This window comes from Tribolium castaneum, chromosome 3 (assembly GCF_031307605.1).
Source record: "Tribolium castaneum strain GA2 chromosome 3, icTriCast1.1, whole genome shotgun sequence".
Taxonomy (NCBI): Eukaryota; Metazoa; Arthropoda; class Insecta; order Coleoptera; family Tenebrionidae; genus Tribolium; species Tribolium castaneum.
Genome location: NC_087396.1, coordinates 19,795,594 through 19,823,031, shown reverse-complemented (window position 1 = coordinate 19,823,031; position 27,438 = coordinate 19,795,594). Strand labels below are relative to the sequence as shown.

The 27,438-nt window shown below is 34.3% G+C and overlaps 4 protein-coding genes across 5 annotated transcripts in view; 3 read left to right on the top strand and 1 right to left on the bottom strand.

Annotated features, from left to right (window-relative positions):
• The first annotated feature begins 71 nt into the window (after window positions 1-71).
• LOC659996 (uncharacterized protein) lies at window positions 72-908 on the top strand. Its single transcript, XM_008197311.3, has 3 exons — window positions 72-287; window positions 337-604; window positions 654-908. Exons 1-3 carry the CDS (start codon window positions 183-185, stop codon window positions 758-760), a joined length of 480 nt encoding a protein of 159 aa, XP_008195533.1. The 5' UTR covers window positions 72-182; the 3' UTR covers window positions 761-908.
• On the bottom strand, window positions 902-26,487 carry LOC660057 (uncharacterized protein). 2 transcript variants are annotated; one of them, XM_064355575.1, is made up of 4 exons: window positions 26,477-26,487; window positions 1,741-1,858; window positions 1,230-1,689; window positions 902-1,183 (listed from the first exon to the last, which is right to left on the bottom strand). In XM_064355575.1, exons 2-4 carry the CDS (start codon window positions 1,788-1,790, stop codon window positions 920-922), a joined length of 774 nt encoding a protein of 257 aa, XP_064211645.1. In that variant the 5' UTR covers window positions 1,791-1,858; window positions 26,477-26,487; the 3' UTR covers window positions 902-919. The 2 variants fall into 2 exon arrangements, with proteins under 2 accessions (XP_064211645.1, XP_971412.1); XM_966319.4 differs by lacking the exon at window positions 26,477-26,487 and having other exon boundaries at window positions 1,741-1,904.
• LOC660185 (uncharacterized) lies at window positions 2,350-6,294 on the top strand. Its single transcript, XM_064355296.1, has 8 exons — window positions 2,350-2,507; window positions 2,634-2,707; window positions 2,767-3,504; window positions 3,554-3,791; window positions 4,987-5,060; window positions 5,107-5,478; window positions 5,528-5,902; window positions 5,952-6,294. Exons 2-8 carry the CDS (start codon window positions 2,650-2,652, stop codon window positions 6,206-6,208), a joined length of 2,112 nt encoding a protein of 703 aa, XP_064211366.1. The 5' UTR covers window positions 2,350-2,507; window positions 2,634-2,649; the 3' UTR covers window positions 6,209-6,294.
• Window positions 8,886-27,438, top strand: part of LOC660307 (leucine-rich repeat-containing protein 15) — a 30,561-nt gene continuing 12,008 nt past the window's right edge. The window contains exon 1 of the mRNA XM_966550.4: window positions 8,886-9,181. The gene's annotated coding sequence lies outside the window, so the exon portion shown is untranslated. The remainder of the gene's footprint in view (window positions 9,182-27,438) is intronic.

The window sequence follows — 27,438 nt, the reverse complement described above, 5'->3', positions numbered from 1 at the left end:
TTTCTGGGTGGTTTCGACTTATTAATTAAAAATAATTAAAAAATAACTTTTAATCAGCTGACGTCCAGTGTCACCAAGCCCTCGAAACGTCAAACGCACAATAAAATCCCCAAGTCATTAGTTCATAATCACCAAAAAAATATCGTTTTTGTTTACATTTAAGGCCATTAAATCGGGAAAAAATGGGTATAGCTGACTGTTTTGAAAATATAAATATTCCGCCGTGTATTTGGTTCGAAGGGGGTGATAGGCGAAATGCGTACGCTTCAATGATCTCGGGGTTTTTGGTGAGCTTTTTTGTGCTCTACAACTGGACATGATTCATCCAAATTTTAGTTTTTCGTAGGCTGGTGGATAATAATCGATGCCGCAAGTGTATACCCAGGGACTGTCCTAGCAGGATACCACATGTGTGGGGTCGTGGGGGCCGTGTCTTTGATAATGATCAATTCCGTTTCAAACGCCCAAATGAGGGGCGACGCTTATGAGGGGGGCTGTTTGGGCCCCCGAGGCGCCAAAGTGTGGCTTTTTGTCGGTTTTGTAATGGGTTTTGCATCTGTGATTGCCTCTTGTGGAATATTATTTGCTGATTTCGTCAACAAGAGTAAGAGTTTTTGTAAAAAATTGCAAACTTTAATTGAGTTTTTTTACAGAGGTGCCTCACTATTGGCCGGGAGTCGCTATATTTTTGCAGAACGTGTTTATTTTTATCGCGTCACTCATATTCAAGTTTGGTAGATCTGAAGACATTTGGACATAGAAAGTAATTCACACTCATACTTTTATGTTGCAAATTTTACCCTTCATGAGCATAACAATTAATTTTTTATTAAGTGTAAAGTGTAAAAACTAGGTTGTAATATTGTGTAATTTATTATTTGCTAAATAAATAAAACATAAATTAAAAATCACAATTTATTTAATCGTCATCGTGATCGCTTCTGTTAGGACCTGGACAACTTGTACTTAAGTCATTTTCGTCAGTTGCGACAAATGCACAAAACATGCAATATAAATGCGTGTTTCTTAGATAATGAATTAGTTCGCTTAAATTTTCATCAGTAAAGTAGGAATCAAATTCTTCATTAAACTGTTCCTCTTCTTCCTCATCGTCTTGAACACCTCTCTTCTTCTTAATTGTTTCCCTCGTCCAATAAAACTCCTGAATTGGCTCATCAGTGTTCTAAAACAAGTAAATAACACACTTGACTCGTTAGCAACGTGTTCACCTTTCTTAAATCCAAATCTTCACAAGCTCTCTGCGCTTTAACAAAATCCTTACAGAGCAACTTCTGGGCTTGTTTATTTTTAATACTTGTATGAAACGCGTCCATTTTCTTTGCAAGAGTCTCCTCTTTGTGAACCTTCTTCCTGGTAACTTTTTCCTTAAAATGGCTTTCTAACCCAACCCCTGACTTGCCACTCCTTAGTTCTATTTTAATGGGCTCTGTTATGCCAGACTGCGATTTTCCCAAACCTTGTCCTTGCTTGAAACCCATTTTCTCCAACAATTTAAAGCCCTTGTTGTCATTTGAAATAGCAGTGTTCAAGCCCTCTTGTCTTCGCTCCTCTTCTCTTTCTTTACTGTTTTTGGGCTTCTTGGCCGAAAGCTCCTGCCTTTTTTTCTCTAGTTCATACTTTCGTTTCGTTGTGCGGTTGAAAACTAGTCCAGGACGGACGTCTTCATCACTAAATTTGAAAGAAAATTAAGCAAACATTACTTAATGCTTGCAAGGTTACCATTTCATTAAAAGCTTATCAGACATGTAATCATCTTCCGAATCCGACATTTTTCTATTTTTCTTTGTTATTACGTTTTTTTCATGATTATTGTGTTTATTTTCCTAAATTATAACCTTCTGCTCTTCTAGGTTAAAGTTACTGCCAACATTTATGTAGAAAAGTGAAAAACTCTCATATGTCTCAGATTGGCGAGCCTGTGATTTCAAAAACTTGTGGGAAAACATTTCATTTCAATAATTTTTGATATCTTATTTAAAATAAATCAAAAAATTAATACAAGTACACTATTTCGTTATCACATGAATTGGGTAATATTTTGGAATTATTAACGATGACCCCAATTAATCCCAGAAACTCATAAAGATTACCATTAAACAAAACTTTACGATTAAGTAACTATCCTGCCAATTATTTTCGTTTTGATTTACTTTATACAAAATTAGTTCTTTTTAAAGTGTTTTTTATAAAAAACCACATCTAGAATATAATTAATTTCATATAAATAACTGCAACAACAATCATAAGTAATCTCATTGTTTGTGATGTTGTTTTCTATAAATAACATTATGTTTGTGTAAATTTTTATACCTATCAATCCGTTTTAAAACTCAAAGTACACCAACAAGTATGGAAATTGTTTTTGTAAGAAAAAAAGTGATAAAACGAAGAACCTGATAGTGGGTATATTTGATATTCGGAATTTTGTCTCCGGAATTCATTTTAATGTGTGTTTTCTGTTAGAGACGTTGTAAGTGCTGACAAAGGTAAACTTGTTTTAAAATTTCGCAAATTTAATAATTCGTCAATTAATGTCGTGATCGCTGCTATTTTATTTTAATTAAAATACCCATTAAAATTTTTACGATTTTTTTATTAATCAGTTTTTTCAGTATTTGTTAAACCAAAATGCAAGGACCACCGTTTTTGCTTTTACTCTTGTTCCTCGCAGTTTCTCCTCTTCGTGGTAAGACTTTCTATTTTGAAAAATTACAATTTTAAACAATAAATTATTATCCACTAAAGCGGAAATTGAGGAGCGCTTCAAAGAAGATTTTTACAAAATCTACAAACACACCGCAATTGAAGCCAAGGAGATCACCAACGAGCATATAACCCCCGATAAGATTACGTATTTTTTGTTCACGAAAAACAATCTTGAAGATTACGTTGAGTTGGACCCATCAAAGCCCGAACAACTGGCCAAGAAAAATGTCCCCATTGTGTTCATAATCCACGGATGGCTCGAAAAACGCGAGAAAGACTGGTACGAGGACCTGAAAAATGCATTTTTGGCCAGGAATAAGGAATACCATGTCGTGCAAGTCGACTGGTCAGACCCTGCCCTCCAGTTATACACAGTTTCGTCCTGGAACACAAAAGACGTGGGAAAATTCATCGGCGAATTCATAGTCAAGTTGCACAAAGACCATGCTGTTCTTCTTGACAACTTCCTGGTCGTTGGCCACTCACTCGGAGGCCAGATCGCTGGATTCGTGGGCAAAAAAGTGCAAGAACTGACCGGAAAAAAACTTAAGCGGATCGTGGCACTGGATCCTGCAGGTCCTTTCTTCGTCAGCAGACCTGAAGAGGAGCGACTGAACCGAAACGACGCCGAAGTCGTCCACGTAATCCACACGAATGGTGGAACTTTCGGTTTTGAAAAACCGTGCGGTACCATCGATTTTTTCCCGAACGGGGGCAGCTCGCAACCCGGGTGCAAGAAAATCGACATTACGGACCCAAAAACTATTGCTGATCCAGGTTTGGTCATTTTATTTCCACTTAATCGGCTGATAATTATGTATTTTAGTGATTTGTGACCACCAAAGAAGCTGGGGGTACTTTATTGATGCTGTGAAAAGTCCTGACAACTTTATGGCTTCAAAGTGCAGCAGTTTTGAAGAGTTCAAGTCGAGACAGTGTGACAGTGAGAATGTTTCAATGGGGGATTTGAAAACTAGAGCCACAGGGGAGTTTTATCTCGAAACAAACGAGGAGAAGCCGTTTAAGGCCAAGCAACGTAAAGACTTTACCAAAAATGAATTGTAATAAGTCCAGTATGTGATTGTGTCGAATTGTCAAATTTAAATAATTTTTTAAAAGTTAATAAAACGTAACGAAATCGGAAAACACTTTTATTACCCCATCCCAAAGCCTAGGAGCGTCTACAAAAAAAGTACCTAATTCAAAATAACTTAAAAAAAATTAACCGACCTAAATAAAAACTAAAATTATTGGTTTTTTAATTTCATTTCATTCAAATCCGCAAATGTTTCAGTCCTGATTTCTAATAAATATGCATATTTTTTTCAAAAACCGAAGAAAACGGACCTTGAGTCGTTTTTCGTGAAAACCGTGACGAAATTATTTGGGTTGAGTACACAAAAATTTAAAAAATATTGTGTGTACGTCCGCAACAAAACTCTGAGGAATCAAAGAATTATTCAATAAGTTCAGCATTAGCTGCACATAATTTTAAATATACCGACCTAAAATTATTTCGTATTTTTTTTTCATTTAGTTATCCTTTAATTCTAAACAAACTCTTTTACACTTTGGGAACAGACTCTAATTTCTTTTTCAATATTTTACCAATCATATTAACAAACACTGAGACAAAAAGAAAATAATGACGACAGTAGATACATTAGTAAAAAAATATTAATGAGTTTGTCTCATAAATAATAAATTTCATTTCGCATCGTACATAATTAATCTCACATTTATCATTAATTCATTACATTCAAAACAAATAAATATCCTCTGGCATTAGATGCTATTAATAAATTTGCCCAATATTATCAGGAGGCTGTTTTTGGTTGAAAAAGTAATCTCCAACACACAAAAACATCGCAGTTTGTTTTGAGTTTGATTTAGGCATAAACCTTGGTAAACCTTGACTTTATTGTTAATTGCATTTTGATTAGAAAGCGAAATTACTAGCGAAAAGAGATAAAAATCATGAAGTATTGTGTTTAAATTATTTTTAGCATCAACTGCTAATTAGCAATTGTAAATTTATTTATCACAATCAGTTATGATTTCCCATGTTTACCGACCTGTTATTCGCGATTTGTGCGTATAAATGTGATTTTTATTCTAGGCGGTCACAGCTTAGCTATTACTTAATAAGTGTTATAATTGGGCTCCTTCAGTTGTAACAAATAACGACCAGTTTATTACCTTGATGACCTTCTAAATCTTCTTTATTATAAACTCCCGAATAGTCAAATTTACATTTAGCGTACAACTCTGCCCGAAAATGAAGGAAAAAATCTGCGGCTTTGTCCTGCTCCTGACAATAATCGGTCTCCAAAGTAAGTTTCCTAGAGTACAAAAATTATAATCATTGTTATTACTTAGGTGCGAAGGCGGATATTGAGGACCGTTTAAAAGAAGATTTTTTCAAAATTTACAAACACACGGCCATTGAAGCAAAGGAGATCACTAACGAACACGTCACCCCTGATAAGATAAAATATTTTTTATTTACGAAAAATCACCCCGAAAATTACACGGAAATTGATCCGTCAAGTCCCGAAGAACTTGCCGAAGCTAAAGTCCCGATAGTTTTCATCATCCATGGCTGGACTGAAAACAGGGAAAGGGAGTGGTATGAAGACCTGAAAAATGCATTTTTGACAAGAAGGGAAGATTATTACGTTGTGCAGGTCGACTGGTCGGACCCAGCTGACCAAATTTACACCATTTCGTCCTGGAACACCAAGGATGTTGGTGAGTGTTTCAATTTGAATGAATTCAATAAAAAACGCAACGTTTTAAGGCCACATTATCGGAGAATTTATCGTTGGTCTGCATAAAAACTACTCAGTGCCTCTTGGGAACATTCTCCTCGTTGGTCATTCTTTGGGTGGGCAAGTTTCCGGTTTCGTCGGGAAAAAAGTGCAAGAACTAACCGGCAACAAATTACCACGAATTATTGCTCTGGATCCTGCAGGACCTCTTTTTATCAGCCGGCCGGACGAAGAACGGCTGAATAAAAATGACGCGGAAGTTGTCCACGTAATTCACACGGACGGTGGTACTTTTGGGTTCAAATCGTCCTGTGGGACTATTGATTTCTTCCCGAATGGGGGCAGCTCGCAGCCAGGGTGCACTAGGATCGACCTACTCGACATTAAAAGCGTGGCCGAGCCAAGTACGCTGTTTTTTTGTACCAAAAAAAATTATTAATGCGTTTATTGCAGTAACGTGTGACCATCACAGGAGCTGGCAGTTCTTTATTGAAGCGGTGCTAAACCCGAACGAATTTTTGGCCACAAGGTGCGAGAGTTATACGAAATTCAAGACGGGCTTGTGTGAGAAAGACGAAGTACCGATGGGGGACTTGGAAACTAAGAAAACGGGAGACTTTTATTTGGAGACTAATAAGGAAAAGCCATTCGCTAAGAGGAGACGAGGATTGGGAGTAGGAAGTGTTTTATCTTCCTTGAAGGTGTTTTAAGAACCTGTTTGGATTTTTGTTTGTGTTTAAGTCAAAATATTGTCACAATTTTTTATAGTTGTAAGAAATAAATTAAATAAATATTACACAGTGTTTATTATTCCGATACCAGATCCCGATATAAATATTTAAAGAGGTGCTTACTATTTAATATTTATTTATGTACTTGTTTTGCTAATTGAAGAGGAAGCAAAATCATTTGCTGCGGATGGCCTTTTATCCGGTTGGTGTAATTGAATTATGTGTGATGACAAAATTAACATAGTTCCCTTGGATATCGAAAAGTAAAAGTATTATACTCTAATTTATTGTCATTAAAAAATACCTAATGTTATTTTTTACTTTGATCACAAGGTTTTTATATAAATTTAACTATTAAAGTCACGCAATTTTTCGAACAATTCCATAAAAACTTGTTCTAAAATTCAGTGGAAAATTTTGATACAGGTGTAGCCTTGATTTGTTGTGGTTTTATTATTTATAAACCTGGAGATTATGTTTTTCCCAACATTATAATAAGTGTGTTTCTTTAATATTAATAGATGAGGTTTCGTATCTTGCACATGTGCATGCAAAGACTGCTTATTACACAAATTACAAATATACTAATTTAAAACTCTTACATTTTTATTACTCATCGCGGATCTAAAGTAAAGATTTTATTTTGCTGAATATTGGCGTTATTATTGTTATTATTATTATTATTATTATTATTATTATTATTATTATTATTATTATTATTATTATTATTATTATTATTATTATTATTATTATTATTATTATTATTATTATTATTATTATTATTATTATTATTATTATTATTATTATTATTATTATTATTATTATTATTTTATTAAAATGTTCGAATGAAATCAGAATTTCCAAGCAACTTATTTTTTTTTATTTAATAAAAAATATTTTTTAATTTTTTTTCGTAATAATATTAATTGATGCTTTTTTCCAATGCTTTGGAATTTCATTTATTTATTGTCGACTTTTGTGATGAGTTCGAAACGCAACTTTAATCATTTATTTAAAAAAAAACACTGGTCTTAACTCAATAAGTTTAAAAGAAATTTTTTTTCAAAGATAATCAGTTTATTAACGGACTTTATAAAGTAGTAAAGTAAAGAATTTGGACAAAAAACTTTTAATTATGTTGATTTTATACCTCAAACTGAGGTAATATACCAAGGTGTTGTTAAAAAAAATCCTCCCAATTTTAATTTAATTAAATTTAAAATTGGGATTTTGTTTAACAACACTTTTAAAAACTTTTGGTTTTGTACTTCTGCCTTATGTACGGCATGTTTTTTGGTACTCTATTTTGCTATTTTATTGACAACTTTTGTAGAATGTAAGTATACATCGATACACAACGCTGAATATATGGCTGCATAGCTCAAATTATTACATTTAAAAAATATACTATTATTTTATGCTACGTATTTACAAAATATCTATCATAATATAGATAGACAACATACGTTACGAAGATGTGTTAGTAAAAAAATGCACAATTTTGATTTTCAAATACAGGGTAATACCATAAAGTGTGGATCGAAAATTCATATTTTTTTCATACTTTGAATCGTAAGTTGTGTTTAAAAATTGTGATAGAAATTTTTAAACAAAAAATCTATTTGTCCAAATATTATGTTTTCATAATTAATGTTTCATAAATAATACATAAAAACACAGGGTGATTTTTTAAGACCAGCCACTCCGTAAATAAAATGTTTATTTTTTGAGATACCTAAGATAGCTCATTTTACATTTTAAAACTATTAAAATGTAAAAGTGTGTGTAATTCAAAATATCATTTATATTTTTTATCGCTGATTTCGTAAATAATTACTAAAACTGAAACTGGGTAGGTTAGTAAAAAATCAGAATTTGTGGGCGACTTGATGGACTTTATTGACAAAAATAAACTTTTTTAAATTTTTAACTTTGTAAGTGAGAAATTTCCAACAAATAATGAGATCTGCCTTACCAATGTATATGTATACAGTCAGATGTAGATATATCCAGTTTTTAAAAAATTGTATTTAATTAGAAATCGATGAATGGATGCCTGATAAAGAAGGCTCAAGCGGCGCTTAAATTTTGCAGTGTTAATGAATAAGATAAAGCACACAATGTACCAAATAGTACAGATTCGATACAAATCAAACGAAGCGTAAATATTTTTCTTCCAAGACCGTCAAAACCGCATAAAAAATATGTATGTACCTACTTAATGAGATCTTACGATACTATTTTCATGCATAATTGGGGGATAATGAAGCTTACTCTCACTATTTAATAAGTAGAGAATAAAATTACCAGCACGTGACAGTGTTGCGTGTCATGATCACTTTACAGTTTAGTTTTTCAATTGGTCTGATTTCGAAATGTTTAAGATGCCCATATTTCGAATAAAGGTGTCCATCCCAATGCCCCATAATAATTTCATTACCATGTAAACCTCCGTATTGTTTGCGTCTTAAAAATGGCCATAATAAAGTTAGCCGCATGTAGGAAGATGTATGTAAATGTTGTACCCTGTTATTTACGCAACTCAATGGATAATGCATTCAAAAAGATGAATCGTGGGTGTATGACCCTATTGTTGGTGGTTAAGCCTCGAGCACGCTTGCGCGCTTCAAGCCGCGACATGCAATACCAAGATTCAGTTTCAAATGTTTATTTCGGTCGCGACTGTCTCTGGAGCCAGAACGCGCCACCCACGCACCACCATCCGCACCTGCTCTTTTTTTCCACCGATATCCCAACAAAATGTAGGGATTTTCGAAATCCCTGCCTTGATCCCGTCGGGAAATCGAACAAACTGTGGGATTTTCGAAAATTTTGCAACAAACTTTTTGTGCACTTCCGGAAACTTTGGTGTCGTGATTTTTTGTGGTGACCGGAAAGAGGAAGCATGCTTTGCATAGTACTCGGTTATGGTGTGAAGCTACATAATTAAAGGTCAGTTTTCCACTTTTTCATTCAGCGCAACCAAACGAAAAATCATGACCGAGAAGCACGTCCGCCAAAATTGCTCTGGGACAGCCCCCGATTTCCGATGGAAAACAAATCACAAAGTTACCAGAGTTTGCCTATTGAAAAGTTTTAATCGGAACGAAAATGTTTTTACTCGCCTTTTTTTAATTACATACTTCAATCAAGATTATTCCTGAGGGAATACTACTCTAAAGTATCTCAATGTTGTGGAGGGTTTCTTCTGCTAGTCGCTACTTAAGAAGTGGAACTAGTTAAGACCCCTTGGAGCGAAAACTTTTAAAAAGTCGATACTATCATAAGAGGATGCAGAGCAATTTTCTGCTTTGGAGCTTTAAATTACCAACTTATATAATATTTTTAGACGTTAAAGCCAGATTTTTGTTTATACAACACGATGTATCAAGAGAATGTGCGTCATTCCATAAACTAAATTGCAAGACAGCAGTTCTTATTAATTCTTCAATAACTGTTCAATCAATTGATAAAAAATCTTAATGATTGTGACAAATGTTTATAAATAAATATAAGTAATTATTACACACTTTATAGCTACATACGTGCAAGTATGTGGGTATAACTAATAATTAGCCATAATTTAGATATTTCTGATATCGGTCACAAGCTGAGTAAAAGCTCGTTTTTGTTTAATCTCAATACTTACCTATTTATCGGTAGATAAGGTTGAACCAAATAATTAATGTTTAAAGTAGCGCCAGCAAGATTTCAAAGCAACAATAACAAATTTCTAAAAAGATTCGACCCAATTTCGAACGAAATCTTAAAAATGTAATTAGATATATTATCAAAATTCTTTGTTTCATTTTTGAGATTCCGCTGATCAGCTTCGCTTGTAAGAAGTGTGTGACTATGCTTTAGTAATATTTTAATCTGAAAATGTAGTACAACAAAAAATAGAAAATTCGATCTAAATAATTGCTTTTGAATTTTTTATATGCAAACATCACAAAAATGACAACGAAATACCAATTTTAGAGTGAATTTAAAATTAAAAATCGCAAATGCGTGCGTATACTAATAAAAAGCACAAAATTATGACACTTTTCTGATTTTTTGTGTAGTTTTTCTTAAAGTGTTGCAAAACAATTAAGGGCCTGGTAAAAAAACGCATTTTATAGAAAGGCTATTTTCGACCAAATTTAGCGCATTTTCGGTAAATTTAAGAGTTTCTGAGAAAATAAACAGTTTTTGAATGAAAAATGAGAAAATAAAACCAAATAAAGCAAAATAGGTAATACCTAGAATTTTTACCCCATTTCAGTGATTTTTTTAACCCGTGTTAAAATTTTGCGAAAAAACTGCATGTTTATGTTAGAAACGTATTTTAATGCTCAAAATTTTTTATTTTCTGACTAATTTGGCAGTTTTCTGGTTTATTGTAGATAATACAAAAATTTGCTAAAACGCTCGAAATGTAATTTTTGAAAAAATTGTTTGATGTTTGAAATTTAGGTACATAAACTCTCGAAGAGCACTGAATTTACACTATTTTTGACCTAGTTTAATGGTTTTTCGGACTATTGTGGAGAAATTTTACAAAATAATAATTATTCTGATTGAAAAAACGTGGTATATCGCCTGAAAGAGAGCAAATGTAATCAAATTGTCGAGCTATTTGAATATATTTTTGTCTGATTTTTCACTCAAACAAGTACTTAAACTCTTGAAAAAACTAAAATTTACTAAATAAAATCTATTTCTATCAATTTATGACTTGATTCACAAAAATATATAAAATTAGTCAACACAGTCAAGAACTGAAATTTCACCCTTTATTATAATCTACTGAAATGAAATATGTGTACACTTTTTTAAGCTGTTGATTGCTGAAGTTTCAAAATCACCCAAAACTATTAGTCCTTCTCAGTTTTATCCATATTTAAATTAATATTTGATCAATCGTAACATTAATTAATTTTTTCAGTGATAATTAAACCTGTTAACTTTTACTAAAAATATTTTCGTTTTATCGGGGCGGATTTTTATTTATATTTATGAGGCACCTGAGTGATGAAAGTGTTGCTTGAAGGTAAATAAAAATTTAAGTGAGTAAGATGAAAGCGTCAGACTTGAACGAAATAATATCCTTATGTACTTTTATTACTGAAATGTCAATAAAACCTTCTCGGACAATATTGACTTTTCTTTATTAATAAAATAAAACAAAACGTAAAAAATAATACGAATGGAGGTGCTTCACGTGATGACCGCGTTCTTTTATCTTTTCCTCAAATCGAATAACGAAAGATCCCGAACGTATTAAGAATCCCCAGAATAAGAAATTTCTTCAAGCTGCAATAAATTGATTTGAGTTGTACGTGAAACACATAACGCCTAAAAATCGGTTAGCAAGCCGATTTAAGTCGAAATTGACGCTAAGCTCGGTAGATTAATCATATGAGTGCACTTGAGGGTTGACAATTCTAAATTATCTCTACAACTTTGTTGTCAGAACGGTTGATAAATTGCGCTTGCAATTACTGAAGAATAAATTACTCATGTATTACAAAGGCTTTCGTCACGTTCAACAAAACGTATTTCGGATTTATCTGCAATTGAGACTCTTCTGCGATTAATTATTTTGCAACAAGAAGACTCAGACGGCGAGCGGAAATTAATACCCGTTTTCATTTATTTGCAGACTGAAAGAAACACAAATATGTCGATTGCGACCACTGACATTGATTCACTCCCAACTAGTTTGCAATTATTTTCTGTAAATTCGCGTTGATGCTTTGTATTGTATCCAAAACAGGTGCAGCATGTTACATAAATAATGACAGCCCGTCTCGCATTGCCCATATTAAATACGGGCTTTCGTATTTGGTACAAGAGCTGGGGCTATCTGGTGGTGATAAGAGCGGACTCGTACGGGTTGCTACTCATTAAAATAGTACATATACAGAGGGAACTAGTCGCATGTAAGCAGTGCTGTTAATCAAGCACTTAATAAGTTATGCGGTGATTTATAGACCTTCTCGGTAAATAATTACGCGTTCCAATTAGAAGAATGGGGATTGTGGAAGTTATAAATAATATACAACTATACCATTAAGGTACAGTGGAGATCAATACATCGAATCCTGTCGGAATTAATGGAGGTGAACTGATTTTCCCATTAGGATCAAACTAGAGTAGGGGGCTTCACATTCTGCCAATTATCACATTATTAGAAGACGATCGAAAATCAATAACACTCGCGATAAGCACACGTAAAGGGTTAGTGGAAATTATCAAGGACTTAAAAATTTCAGTTGTCTGCAAAATATTAATGTGCTGTCTGATTAATCTAATTTACGACTAGATTAATATTTCAGTTAGATGCAATTATATCGCAGATTCCATTTGCAACATAAATTTATATTGTTGGTTATTTTTCGAATGCTCAACAAAATTAATTTTTCACAGTGCGAATTTTGAATTATGGTCCAGTTTGGGTGGTAAAGTGTAAACTCGGATCGCTTGTAAATCCCGTAGCCAGGCCTCAGGGCTTAGAATTGCACTGCGCCATCGTTTTAATTTTAGTAGTAAGGTGGAAGATATACGATCATAATTTATTGTTTCTCTAGGAAAGTTTTGTCGGAAACCTTTGAACGGTGTTTGAAAAAACCGAATTTATTATAGTTTAATGCAATTTGCGCAATGTAAAAGTCTAGTGGCAGTTGAGATTTGATCGTGAGTCGATTTCTTCTCACGTACTTAAAGTTTTCATCGTAAAAGATTCAGCTGATTGTAAAGTTCATGATTTCTTTGCAGTTAACAGCAAGGAATACTTGGTTTTTCTAATTGTTATTGCTATCACGCTGTTCCAACTTGAGCTGCAGTTGAGATTAATTGGTGCAGCTTGTGTCTAAATGCAGCTAATGAAATAATTTATAGGGGGGGCTTTTAAATTAATGGAATTTGAACCAGATGTGTTAACTACAGTTTCATTAGTTTGGGTGTGAATTAAAAGAGCCGAGTGGAATGCAGTTAAGGCTGGATGCTGATTAGTAACTGAACGAACGTAAAGATAAAGGAAAAATGTCTAAACTGGACCATTTTATTAACACAATTTTGTACGGGAATATTGGCTGTTTTTTAGACTGTTCTATATTTCTTGGGTCAACTATATCGAAAACATTGTTGTTTCGCCTGTGGGAATTTTATATGCATGCGTTGTGGCCAAGGGTATTTGGCAATAAGAGAAAATATGTTGAGTGGGTACAGGAAAAAAAAACGAAATTTATATGAGTTTAATAATAAAATAGTATTTTTATTATTAAAAAATAAACTTTTGTAACATGTGTCGCAATTTAGTTAATTACTTCTCATATCTGTGGGTCTGTGCAATTCCAGCACAATAATTGTTGCATTTTTAGTTCTGCCAATGAAATTAAAACGAGGTTGTAACAAATTCTTTAGTTAAAACCGTCGAAACGGTGGGTGTTATCCTCGGAAATCTCTTTGACTCCACCACTAAATTACGATCTATCTTGTTCAGTGATCTAAAATTAAAATGACCCGGAATGAATTTTCCCTGTGAAAGGACCCCCTGGGGTGATTTTAGAACCGGTCTAATATTCGGACAGTCTTCTGGCATAATACTGTGGGGTTAAAGGCCGACACTGCACTCCCGACTCCATCACTCCGATTTATGACTTTATTACATTTCGCATTATGTATTTAGTTCCGGGCCAATCTTTAATAAACCGAAATTAATTCGAAACTTCGTTGCATAAATTGTCTTAAATAATAATGTCTGATCCCATAGCTGCGATCTTGTACACCAGTGCAAATAATGAGGCGCCTAATTTAACTTAGGCAACTAATTACAACCGACCCATTGGTATTCAACTGGTTGAGTGTGAAAATCTCTTGTGGAAACTCAATGAGACGCTGCTGTTTAATGACTACATTTATAATTCTCAAACGAATTGACTGTTTTTGAAGAAGGTGTTCTAATGTGGGTTTTTAACAAATTAAAAGGAAATCTCTTGGGATTCTTGCTCTTTGCGTTACTGATCCCATTTTTAATTGGAAAAGACTGTTTTGTCCGGAATTTAACATTTTACGGGACTGGATGTATCTAAATCTGGCCGTGACAATAGCTTGTTTAAAATTTACATACCAGTCCATTATGCATTCCGGCTTAAAATTCTATTTTCAGGTGGGTGTATTGACACTTTACATCTTTATCATTGTCGTCCATTTTGTACGTTTTAGCACTGAATTTGAAAACATCGTAGTTACACGTTACGTAAACAAACTGGTTTAAGTCATTCAGTAATTTATATCTAGTGTTTTATAATTTTAATTGATGTTGGCATACGCTTGTAACTTTCGCGATAACTACTTTTAATACGCCAATATGTAAAAGATGCTTCCTTTAGAAACAGATTCAGCGATACGACTAAGAGCTTTAGGCAATATGCTGGTCATTATTGTCTTATCTAAAGTGAAACGGCTTCCTGAATTTATTTTCTTACACTTAAACAAGCATTAAAAGTTTGCAACTTTCCGACACCCACAATTTTCATTTCCATCAATCTGTACCAACGAAATTTCAGCAGCATTTTGTAGCACTTTATTATTCAATTTTGCAGAGCCACTGCTTGTATATCTTGTACTTTCTGTTTGACTAATATTGTTATCCAAATCCAGTTGTGTAGATGTCAGATGTAAATTATGGACGAGGGCAAGGAGAACGGTTACTGTTTGATTTGTTGGCGATTCTAAAATGTAAAATCTCGGTTTATTTTTCGGGCTCCCACTTGGTAATAATATTTCTCTTTCATTTAAATTCGCAAATAAACGAATTTAGAGACGGTAAAGTGAAACAATGATGCTGCTACAGCCGCTTTTATTGTTTTTACAATCGGAAGATAAATACCCATTTCTCTTATTTCTGACTCTACATCCGGCCTTTGGGCGGTGGCCATTTACGGCCGATTATTACAACACAGTGTGAAGAAAGACGTTTGTTCCACTTTCGGTAAACGTGGATGTGACTTTGGATGAATGGATTCATTGAAAAATTCAGTGGGAAAGGATTTGCATAAACAGAAAATTGAAAATTGTGTATTCGTGTCACGTTCATACTTTTAGGAAGTTTGTGATGGTTTTGATCTATGATTTGCGATCATGGTCATTCATTGGAATACCAGGACGGTCGTAAATGCATAAATTCCAGTGGTTTTTCGGTCTGGTTATTCATTTTGATCCGTGCTGTCATTTTTAATCCAAGATAATTATTGCATTGTCAACGGAATATGGAATAATGGAACGCTGGCTATAACAGAGACTGATTCTCCAACTTTTAATTTAATTACGTATATGCATACATATTTGGGAAGCACGAAGTCATTTGTTAAACAAATCACTATAACCAAATTTATTGGCCTGCATGACTGAATTTAATTCTGTGTTGATTAATAAATTCATTGTTCATGGGCCTACATAACTTCCTTTAATTCGAGAAAATCGTGTCTTTTGGTCGAACGAAGTAACCAGTGTTTAATAAATAATAATTCCTGCGAACTGTTTTCACGAAAGATAAGCGCACAAAAGCTTGTACTTATTCATGCAATGTTACAACCTCAAGGAACAAGAAAATAGTAAAATATGCGGTGACTCTTATTGCCCCATAAGAAAAATTTATGCAACGTTTAGTATCGTGTTATCATTACGACGCTGACTTTATTATACGAAAGATTACTAGCACAAAGCTTCTTTTTATTATTATTTTACACACTCAGTACTGTGCGGTTTTGTATAATGAGTATTTATTACATTTTAAAATACGTGACTTTATTCTCAATATGTGTACAAATATTTCTCCGTGTTGGTGCCATTTATTTTTAACTCGTTTTGCTTTTTATTTTTTCAAATATCGAGCAATTTTCCAGCTAACTGAAATTTCCTCCGAAAGAACTAGTTAAAACTAGAAGCAGTGTTTAGCCGTCATTAGCATTAATTAATTTGCATGAAATAAATAACCTTAGCATATTTAATTCGCTTGCATTACACCTGTACCTAATTGGTAAATGTTACCCACTGCAAGGCATTGAAAAATGTACACCTTTGCTGGGCATACTTTTAAAAACTAGAACCAGTAGGTTTATGAATGAAAAAATTAATATTCCGCGATCGCTATCTGGAATATAATATTGTTTACAAGATTTATTGGTGGATAATTATCTCCAGTATTTGCATAAATATTTTCATATTATTGTCGATTGTTATTTTTAATAATGCTCTGTGAGCAATGGATCGTAGAAAAATCCCAAAAGAAGCTAGTTAATTAATTAGAGGAAACAAACTTATCTCGAAATCTCGCATAAGCACGAATTAATGGGCCATAAAAGTGCGGTGTTTTATGGAAAAACGGCCCACAGTGTGAAATATTTCGGCACAAAGCGAGTCGATCTGAGAAAAGTGCGCTTGACCACGGCACGTTTCACAATTTCAGAAAATTAAAAACTTAATTAAGTATTCATCGAGTGGCTGTGTTGAGATTGAATGGAAAGCCGGTTCTTGCGTACAATTTACATTAGGGCGTTTTTTTCGCGGTCGAAACGTGGGCCCGATGTGTGGGATGAGCGTCAGAACACTCCTAGTTCAAATATGTTGTATTATGTGCATTTGAAAGAGATAAAACTCCATCTAAATGTACTACCTCTCACTCGCCTCTTACTGAATAAAACGGCCCCTCTGCTCGTTTCAATAACGAAAGTCGACCTATTTTGGGAGAAAACCGTCCAATAAAGTGGAATAATTACGCAATGATTAAATCTCGACAGGTGGGGGTCGCAGGATTATTCTTAGAGTCTGAGAGCAACGACTCTTGCACCCTCCTTCGAAAATTGTTAATGAATATTCCGACTTGACACTATCGAGGGATCTTATGAGGTTATCGGTACAAGAACGCCTATCTAATCATAAGCCCGTTTCGGAGCACAAGGCTCATAATTAGGTAACTTATCAAAAATGGAAGACTTTTCCTTGTACACGACACCTTGTTAGCGCTGGTTCATTCAGTCTGTCAATGGTCGCACACTAATTAGCTTCACCTTTAAATTTAACATGGAGCCGTGGGCTCAAAAATGTCACCAAAAAAGCCGGATCACTTTTATGGGCTTCATTCGAGACGATGCACTCGCGTAATGCTTACAATTTGTTAACTAACTCGTTTAAATTTTAAACAACTCTACCTTTCCTAAGCTGTTGGCAAACTTCGAAAATAAAGGGGGATGACAGTCTGATTTTTCTAATCCATTTTTTCCATACAAAAACTTTGCCAGTACTGCCTAAAATATTTATTAGAAGGATAGGAAATGATTGTGAATGTGAATGTGTATTTGAAACGGAAGAATGTCAGTTTTAAAACTGTGAACAATTCGTTAATTGACATTTGAATAAGAGTAAGAGAAGGACATGCCTAAAGCTTGTCTTTCATGTTAAACTTACACGAACCAAGCCAATAACAATCAATAATAAATATATCTATTAGGAGGTTGTGTCCAATTGTGGCATAAATTTACAACAAGCCTTAGATCCCGAATAAGCCTCACGCAAATTCGTGTTGGCATTTTTTTAAATAATTATTTTTTTCAGTAACTGTAACCATTTGCCTTTGCCTATTTTTACCCCGCGTGTTTCTGCCAGAAAATAGAATGTGAAATTTTCAGTTAGTCCTCACATATTTAGCACTTTGAGCAGCTTTAGTGTCGTGGCGTGAGCTATATTTTAAAATTTTGATCTCCACCAGCGAAACCGCTGAAACATTTAAAATCTCCATGAGTATCGGCGTTTTTGCACAATAATGAATGATTTATGAAGTGTCAAGATTGTGAAAAGTATCAGTTATTTCTTCTCGGAGTTGTAATTTGAAGGGTTACTGTCTGGCGAAGCAAATTGCTGCGAAAAGTCGGTGATTTATATGTAAAACTATGAGTAACGAGGTACATTAGCGTAGTGGGAACTGATACAAACCCATGTGGGCAACAGTGGGCCGCAAGAACAGTTTATTGTAACCTTATGTTTCGAACAGCTTCAGAATGAATGAAATTGTCTGGCTCGCTCACTCCAAAAAAACAACTCGGATGCAAACAATCCCACGCCGATCCTGTCTTAATTACTTATTTATTGCATTTTCCCGCAATTCATACAGAGTTAGGCAATCTAACCGGGAATTAAATTTCGGGACCGAAACCACACAATTGGATTGAATCAATTACCTCATTATGACTGCCGCATATTAAGCTCGTTACGCCAAAGAGATGACTTTGGGGTGCTGGAAACTAAACTTTTTGCCCAGTTTTTGAAACTTACTTTAACTCGGACTGCATTTTCTATGCAAATTATCAATGTGAAAGGATAAATTATGCCGGAAATTGACACTTTTTACAGTTCCACATTGGGCATTTTTCCGATTTGAAATTAATAATGTGTGCGGAGGTGTCGTGGGAATAATCGAAACTTTCAAGAAACTGAAATATATTCATGGGCCACAAATTGATATGCGGTAGATGGAAAATTAACATAATGCGTTGGGATCGTAAATTGAAAAATTCAAATTTTTATCGTAAATTTTGTTTATTCACGTGAGCCAACAATATTTTGCCTTTACGCGGTATAATTTAATTTATAAAGAATTAATTACAAGATTTATTGTGATTATTTAAAATGCAACCGCTCAAAAAATGGAAACTTATCTAATAAAAATAAAGCACAAGTGGACATCTGGAATTACCATTGATTCTCGTTCTTCCATGAGACTTGAGACAAATAAGGAAAAAATCGCTACTTTCTACCCGCAGATGGGCTTGAAGAGCCTAATTGAAGTATTTAATTGTATTTAGAACAGTATCCATACCGGTTTAGGATTGTAAGAACAATAACTGATTACCCACGCATTTAGGTAATAGAAATTCTTTAACATCTACAGTTGTTATTTGTTGGCAGTATTTTAATAACCAGATTTCATTCATCATTATGTAAACAGTGGCAAAAAGCAGCAAAATAGGGAAAATATTATTCAAGAATGAAGAAGATCCTTTCAAGTTTTATTTGTTGCAACGTGTGTTATTTTATTTGCTTTCATTGTGACATTTTATTAAATACTAGGGTCACAATTTTCTACAATTTCAGTGATCACGTATTTAAATATTTCACCCGGTCTAGTTTCTTGCCATAAACACCTGGTTGTTTGACTCCCATTTTAATTTAACCCTCATTTCATTTTTGACGTCTTAATATTCTGCATGTTATCTTAAGGGGATTAAGGCGCTAAGACCCGCCCCAGCTAAGAGCACGCTGAAAGAGCTTTGGCACCATTTCTGCCGATATTTCCCTTCTTGTTAGCAATTCTCTTTCCGCTTTGTGCCAAACTCACCGTACGTCTGTATGTGTTCTTATTTTTGTTTATCACTATTTCGGCTGTAATACTTTCTAAATCATAAATAATTCAACTCTTCCACGCAATCATTGTTGGGCAATATCAGGACTTGATTAATTTGATTAGTTTAGCTTTGGTGTCAAGTAGTTTTTCCAAGAATGGCTCTAACCATCGTAAATTCCCGATGGTTTTACGCTCCATAAAAATGCGTTTCCAATTTTCCGACTTTAAAGTGGGTGAGCATGACGATACTACATCAAATTTCTTAATAAAAATGTGCATAGATAAGGGAGTTTCGAAAATAAGGTGTGCATAATTTCCCCGAGAATATTTCCCTAAATTCATAACGCTCCATAAATTTCAGCCTGTGGTCAATTTAAGTGGGTTTTTCGCGGCGTAATTTCCGGAAGGAAACGCCGTTTTAATAATTAATTTGCCTGATGACGGGAAGGACAAAATTATTGGTGGTGCTTTTGTTTGGTTTTAAAATGTAGTGCCTAATGAGAGAGGAATGTGAGGCACAATATAATAAGGTTTATGCAAATGGGTGGTAATTATCCTCCTTATCTGTTTTCGGAGCTGTTGGAGAGAATGCGCAACATCAATCATTGATGCGAGGAGGAAAAAAATTACGAAATCGTCCTGCCCACGGACATTTAAATTTCATCGTAGCGACAAAACATATGTTAATATGGCAAAGCGACATATGTCATACCAGTTTCAAAAACAATAGGACATAAATCTGCGATTTTTTCATATTCATGTTAATTCGGATGATGGCCGATTTATTATTCATCTGCTGGGCTGATTGAAATGAGAAAAAGTAAAACGCAAGCATCCATCTAGCAAATATTTCGACATAAATCCGGCCCTGGCTGACGTCAAATATCGTATTAATTCCATTTAGCTGCCGATCGACAGAATAAAATAAATCTAACCGAATACAATGCATAATCTATAATTCATATGGAATAGCAAAAACTCCCTCGTTACCGTACAGATTTATATCCGTTTCAGTTCGCCCACCGCAGTAGAAGAAGATGGAACAAAATATAACAACATAACTCCCGCCCAAGAACAATCCGGCCTCGGACTTTTTTAACGCAATAATTTCGACCAAGAAGTTATTTACTTGTATCGCGCATTTCAAAAAGCTTTTTCCCGAGTTAATTTATTTGGATTTCTTTTAAATGGCCCGAGAATTTATTGCATCTTCCGATCAATATGGTGGAGATTGGGATCTCGCTGGTGATGTGATCTGCGATACTGCTTCAAGCTAACGCTGCGAATTTTTATTGACGGTTTATCGATATTTAATGGTCTAATTAGTGAGAGGATTATGCCGGCCGGCGTGCACTCATCCTTCTTCGGTGACACCAAAACAAAACCGAATTTTATTCCAACCCAATAAAAATAAAGTGGACGATTTCAAAACGCAATTACGCCGATCTATTAAAATTCTATCATTGAACTCGCGTCTCAAAATTACACCCACACCTTGTAAAACTCCGCGTTCAAATTTGCATAGGACCGAATGAAAACCTGTAGTCTTATAAACAGAACAAAACCCCTCGGAATATTTCATCGAATAATTATGTCGCTTTAAGCTTTTGACGCGTTTACAAGCTGAATAATTTGGCCCTAAATCATTTTTAAGCCTAATAAGTCTTAATCTGATTTGGGCCGACCGTTGTACACTCACAATAACTCATTTTTATGTTATATCATATTTTATTAAAACGATTGAAAGCCAAAGCTACAGTTAATGACACTATTCATTTAAAATATTTTTTGACGGCAAGTCAGACAGGCGACATAAAAATAAAAAATTGTATTAGTTATTAAACAAAATAACAATCATATAGCGGAACATAAATAATAAAGCTATTTTTACTATGGATAAAGGACCGGCCTTACAGACATATTATTGCTCTGTACAATAGAAAAAAATATATCTCAGGTTAGTGAGGAGAAGGGCTCTAGAGAAGAATAAGAATTACCTTTCTGGTTCAACTACTTGCCGAAAAACTAAAAAAATGCTCTTTTTGTTCTAATTTCTCTTAAACGGTTTACCAAAATTTCACAAAAAAATCTGAATTTTTATTTAAAATGCTTGTTTAAGAGTTTAAAATGGGGAAAAATTTTCACTCATTTTTGGTAGTTTCTGAGTAAATTTCTAGTTTATTATTCAATGTCTGAAAAGTGAAACCTGTGAATAATCGCACATAAAAACCAAAACTAACAACATTTTCGAATTAATTCGGCGATTTTCGGTTTATTTTTGTCGAAATTTTGCAAAATAAGTATTATACATTTTTGTGTTTTTGCCTATTATTACTATAGGCAATATAATTATTATGTATTTTTGCCTAACTTGGTGATTTTTTGGAAAATTTTTGGCAAAAATGTGCGAAGTAGTTGTGTTTTTAGATGAAAACGCGGTAAAATAGATAACGAAAAAGTGATAAGGTTATATAACTATCACTCAATTTATTTATTTTTCTACTCGGTTTTGTAAATTCCAGGGAAAACGCTTGACAAATGTAAAAGTAAATGTCACTTAATTTTTTAAACAAGGTACTAAAAGGGCTAAAAAGAATTTTTTTTTTAATTTTAAAAAATACCCAAAAAATATAATTCGGCGATTTTTTTAGCGAATTAACTTGTAACTTTTTGGTGAAACTTCTGCGTTTCTGATTTTTGGCTGAACAACGTGCTAAGACTTCTGAGGAAAAAAAAAACAAATCAAATTTTTTTTACCTAAAATTTAGTGATTTCTCTATCCGTTCTAACATTTCGGCAAAGATCTGAATTATGACGTGCTTAAAAAGACAGACAAAAATAACATAATTTTTGTTCTAATTCTACAACTTTTTTCGAAAAAATCTTTGGCACAGCTAAGTACAGCTTATTATAAATTTAACGTCTTAAAGGTTTCAAAAGTGGGCTTAAGCGTACAGTATTCGATCTCCCAAACAATTTTTTTTTGGAACTCAAGAATCCTCGAGTAGAAATTCTCAAATTTTACAGAGATTTCTAAAACATATAATTGTTAATTAAATATGCGTTAAAAATACGCCTAATTTGACATAGGCGTTTTGCCTAAAAAACATTTATTTATTCAGACTTGTTAAATTTGAATTTTATGTACATTTTTATGTAGGTATATAAAAATTGAATAAGTTTTAAAAGAATCTTCAAAGTAAATGAAAAACACCTTCATCCGCTAATCTGTTAGTTTCTATTTATAATAAACATATGCCTTTCAAAATATAATAGTTTTTGATAGTTAAATTTTCCATTTAACAAGAAAACCCGTTCATTTTCCGTATATTTCTCGAATTCCCGACACTTTTTTCTCATTCAGGGGGCGGCAAAATGCAAATAGCCCTTAGCACGGTCCTGTTCAGCTGCACTCGCTCTTCGTTCTCGGCTTGGCATTTGGTCGGTGTCAGTTTAGCAGCATCGAAAAATCCATTAAACGCGTTCCCAGAAGCGATGCGTTATCGAATCGCGTCTTTGAAAAATGCAGCGAGTCCCTAAAATGTGCCCACATCCTCGGCAGGATCAGTTCCCTCATTGTCCAATTTCCTGTCACTTAAAACCTACTATTTCCGCACCCACCGCCGATAACATCCAAGCCCCATTGTTCTCCGAACTGCAGGACACCCGATATGTAGTTCCTGCTCTAGCAGCTGGTCTGCTCTGCTTGAAGCTAACCACCGTAACACGTGAGCAGCAGGAGTTTATTCAACGACACACGTCGGTCTCGGCTTTATTTGGACATGTCTCAGGGGCCGGTAATCGAACTGAACGAAGAAACGATAAGAAATCGCATACTGCAAGAACTCGATATATGCGAGACCTGCTCGAACAGTTGCTACTACCGAGAGGAATCGTAATGGGGCTTTTGTGTCGACGGAAGACGGCCGGAAAACTGGATATTTCGTTCAAAACGCGCCGAATGCGTTCACCTGAAGACTATTTTATTCTTATCTCCCTTTCCTACACGCCGGACGAGAATTTTCAAACACAAACGCGGTTTTCTAGCAAAGATTGCCACTTTCCACTAAAAAATATTTTTACGACCTTTTCGCACAAAAATTATAGGAAAAATCAGGAAGCTGGGTCAGGGAAGCCGTTACTTTGGAAATATATGTAAGCAGGAAAACGGAAACTTCGGCAGACCCTTAGTTTCTTTTGTTGCTATTTATGGCCCGACGAAAAAATAAAACCGTACTTATACCGATTACTAGCGATTTAACGAAATGGGCAAAATGATTTTCAAACAATATTTTGTGATTTTTATTTTCTTTTACAACCTATTGCATGGTTATTACAGAATGCTTACTAGTTGAATATTGATTAGAAGTGACTTAAACATTTTATAGATTGGCAGGTGTTAGAATTTTAAAATGCAAATGACCAGTGACCACCTAAGCTTGTTTGAATAAAATGTCAAACACGCAGATGTCTTGAATAGGTCCAAATGTTGTTATAATTCTGCAGTTATCCCTTAATAAATTATTCGAATTTTTTGCTATTCGTATATTATTTATAGAATTAAATTACTTATTATAAAATATTCAAAACGTAAAAATAGTAATAAGATGAATCTGTTCACTGTATTAGTATACTGTCTCAGAAGGAAAATGAAATACTAATTGAATTTTTTAAATAATGTTTAGTTTTTAAGTAATCAATAAGAGACTTTTATTTTTTTGATTTTTGAAAAATAGATAATCTAAAAGCTATTTGAACGTAAAAATAAATAATAAGGTGTTTCATTTAATAATTTTAGGATGTTCTCTGCAACTTCTTGCCTGCAACGCTCCAAAAAGAAATAAAGCTGACTAAATTTTTGTTTGTTTTGGTTTTGGTGAATGACTAATGAATTTTAAAGACTTAATGAGTGTGATTTCTTAAAAAAAAATTGCCAAACAACATTTTAACTGATCCGGAGAGTTCGAATTAATATTTTTTTACAGATTAATTTAAATAATTTAAATTATTTGCTAAAGGTCCTGACAGGAGCATTTTGAGCTTGTGCGATCCCTGTCAAAGTGCATTATATTTATGGAGATAAGATCAGACAAGATACAAAAAAGTTAGGGACTAATTATTGTAATAATCGCAATTAGCGGTGTTACTAATAATTTAGTAATTTGTCTCGCTTGCTGTTTAAGTTGTATCAGAGTGTATCATCATAAATTAAGTCACATCTTTCCCAACTATTAATTAAAGTTTTCATTAATAAACTCATCACATCTCTGCAAACATGTTGGGAGTAATGTCATGCTGCATCCCATTTGCTATTCATGTTACAGCGCTGTTATTCGAGTATTCGCCCATTTTTTACCCACATTTCTTACCTCTATTTATCTTTAATTTATGACTCTAGCATGGAGCATTTCAAATCATGTAGAGAAAATAGACAGTGATGTAATATCTCTTACATAACGTAATTTTCTTCACTCATCGTATGTAGGTATACAAGTTTGACAAAAATGCCAAATATTTCGATTGTCTAACAACACTGTCAGGTACGCGTGTCTGCGTCTCCGCCGAGTCATGGTTAACTGATTCACCTTGTATATTATTTGAATAGTTGTCCGTCTGCTGCAGATTTTATTGTCGAGTCCTTTACATAAAACGTCGCTGTGATTCATTTATGTTCCTTCGACAGCTGAAAGCTTCGCATTCGAGTCCGGCTCAATTAATCATTAAAATTACATCATTTTTGCCCCATAAGTAATTTATCCCATGTCGCAAGCAACAAGCACCACACTCACGGTCCCATTGCCATCAGCATGACAAACGTTTGTGTCCCAGCAACAATGACATTGTTACCGAATCGTAGAAATACTCCGGTCAATTTATATTTCGAGGACCGGAGTCAAGAATGCGACTTTAACACCGCTTTAAACATCAGAATAAGTTGTAATCAAGGAATCCGAAAAAATCAGAGCTACCTGCTGCGAGAAGTGTCCACAATAAATTTTTTCGTAAGTGAAGCCGATCGAGAATTCGGACCACCCACAGTTCTCGAAAAAATCTCAACGGATTTAAAAGCCAAGCACGCAGAACGGCGCCACGGCCAGCGCCGGCCGGAAAAAAGCGTTTCCCGCACACACTTTTCAATCATTTCAATCGCAGATATTTAACTTCACACCCTAATTCGTGGTGTTATGAGGGTGCTTCCGGTGCCGGAACATAGCCCACGTTTTAGTGGCGTGATGAAGGCGCTTTGAATACGGCCCTGTCATTCAAACGAGTTGAATTGCAGATCCAAAGTCGCAAGACGCTCGGAATGGGTTACCGGGATTGCATTTCAAATACCTCGTTATTTGTAACAAGGCCGGTCCAAATGTTGACCGCCGCTGAAAAAGGCCGCGCTGAAAAACTCAACGGGCAGCTGGTGGAAATCGCTCTCTGAGCTGGCTTTTTCTACGAATACATTATTTCAACGATTCAATTTTTGTGTAAATAAAATTAATTCGTGTTATTGACCCACTTGCGGGTGATACTATTTGTCAATATGGGAGTGATAAGGAAAAGGAAAAGGGACTTTGCCCAAGCAAACAAATTGCTTATTGCCGTAGCGAACTGGTTTAATGAAATGTGTATATTTATTTCGGAGAAGTCAGAAAAAATAAATTAATAACAATTTAATTTCCCCGGAACTATCAACTAATTAGAAAATAAACCGAAGACATAAAGTAAACTACTGTCTTGGAACAGACGTGGTAAACAATGAAATATTTTTTCTAATTGCAAAGTTCTTAGCCAAAAATTTCAATATTTATTTATACTCGCTTTCAAAACAACGGCTGTAATAAAAAGTGCATTAACGTAATTTTTGTGCAGCTTTTCGTCGGTAGCTTTCGTTTCGGAGTCCTGTGAGGTTCTTGAGACTGCATTGCAACAATCGATAGAACTATTCTTTAAATTATCTTAATGAATACCACTGGAAACTTTATTTTCTCCAACCGACCAAACTTTGTTGTTAACTTAAATCAAGTTTCTCGGGTTAACACGATTTGGGCAAATAACATGCTAAAATTGCGTAATAAAAGGACTATTCAATTATCGCAAGCACTTTATTTAATTTGTGGCGAATTCGAAGCAAAGTAATTGGATTTTTTGCAGTTTTAATGATGTTTAACAGTGACAGTAAACCGCAAAAATTCCGAATCTAAACGTAACTCTTCAGTATTCTAGAACCGGCGGAAAAGACAATTCACCGAAATGTCGGCGAAAACGTCTCTGTGAATACACTAGTGAGGTTTACAACGATGTCACACGAACTCTTTCGCATCTGTTAGATATCGCTTCGCTTTTCTTTTGTTGCTGTTGACATTCTTTGTGTGTGCTCTAGATACGTCCCAGAAAATTAAAAAAAGTCAAACATTAAACGTTTATATTTGCAAATAATAATAAATCGTGGTAGTTTGACAGGTTTTGTATTAAAACATTTCAAACCCATAAACCGATCTCGTTCGGAAATTCATATTTATCGGACTATATTACTGTTTCAATAAAATAGTGGAACACAGGAATGGTTAAAAATATGTAGGTAGATTTCACACTTCAATGCGTTCTCTCCATAAACTGTTATAACCGCTCGAAAAATATCAAATCAAGCGCGAAGTATTTATGCTCCTAGTAAATGTAACAGTCATTACCTGCAAGCAAATTGGTCCGAATTAGAGACAAATTAAATATGGGTATATGCCGTGTCCATTTATTGAAAAATGCCTATAAAACGTGGGTTTTATTTCAGAATCGTAATAGGTTTCATTCGAAGCAATAAAAAGCGCCAATA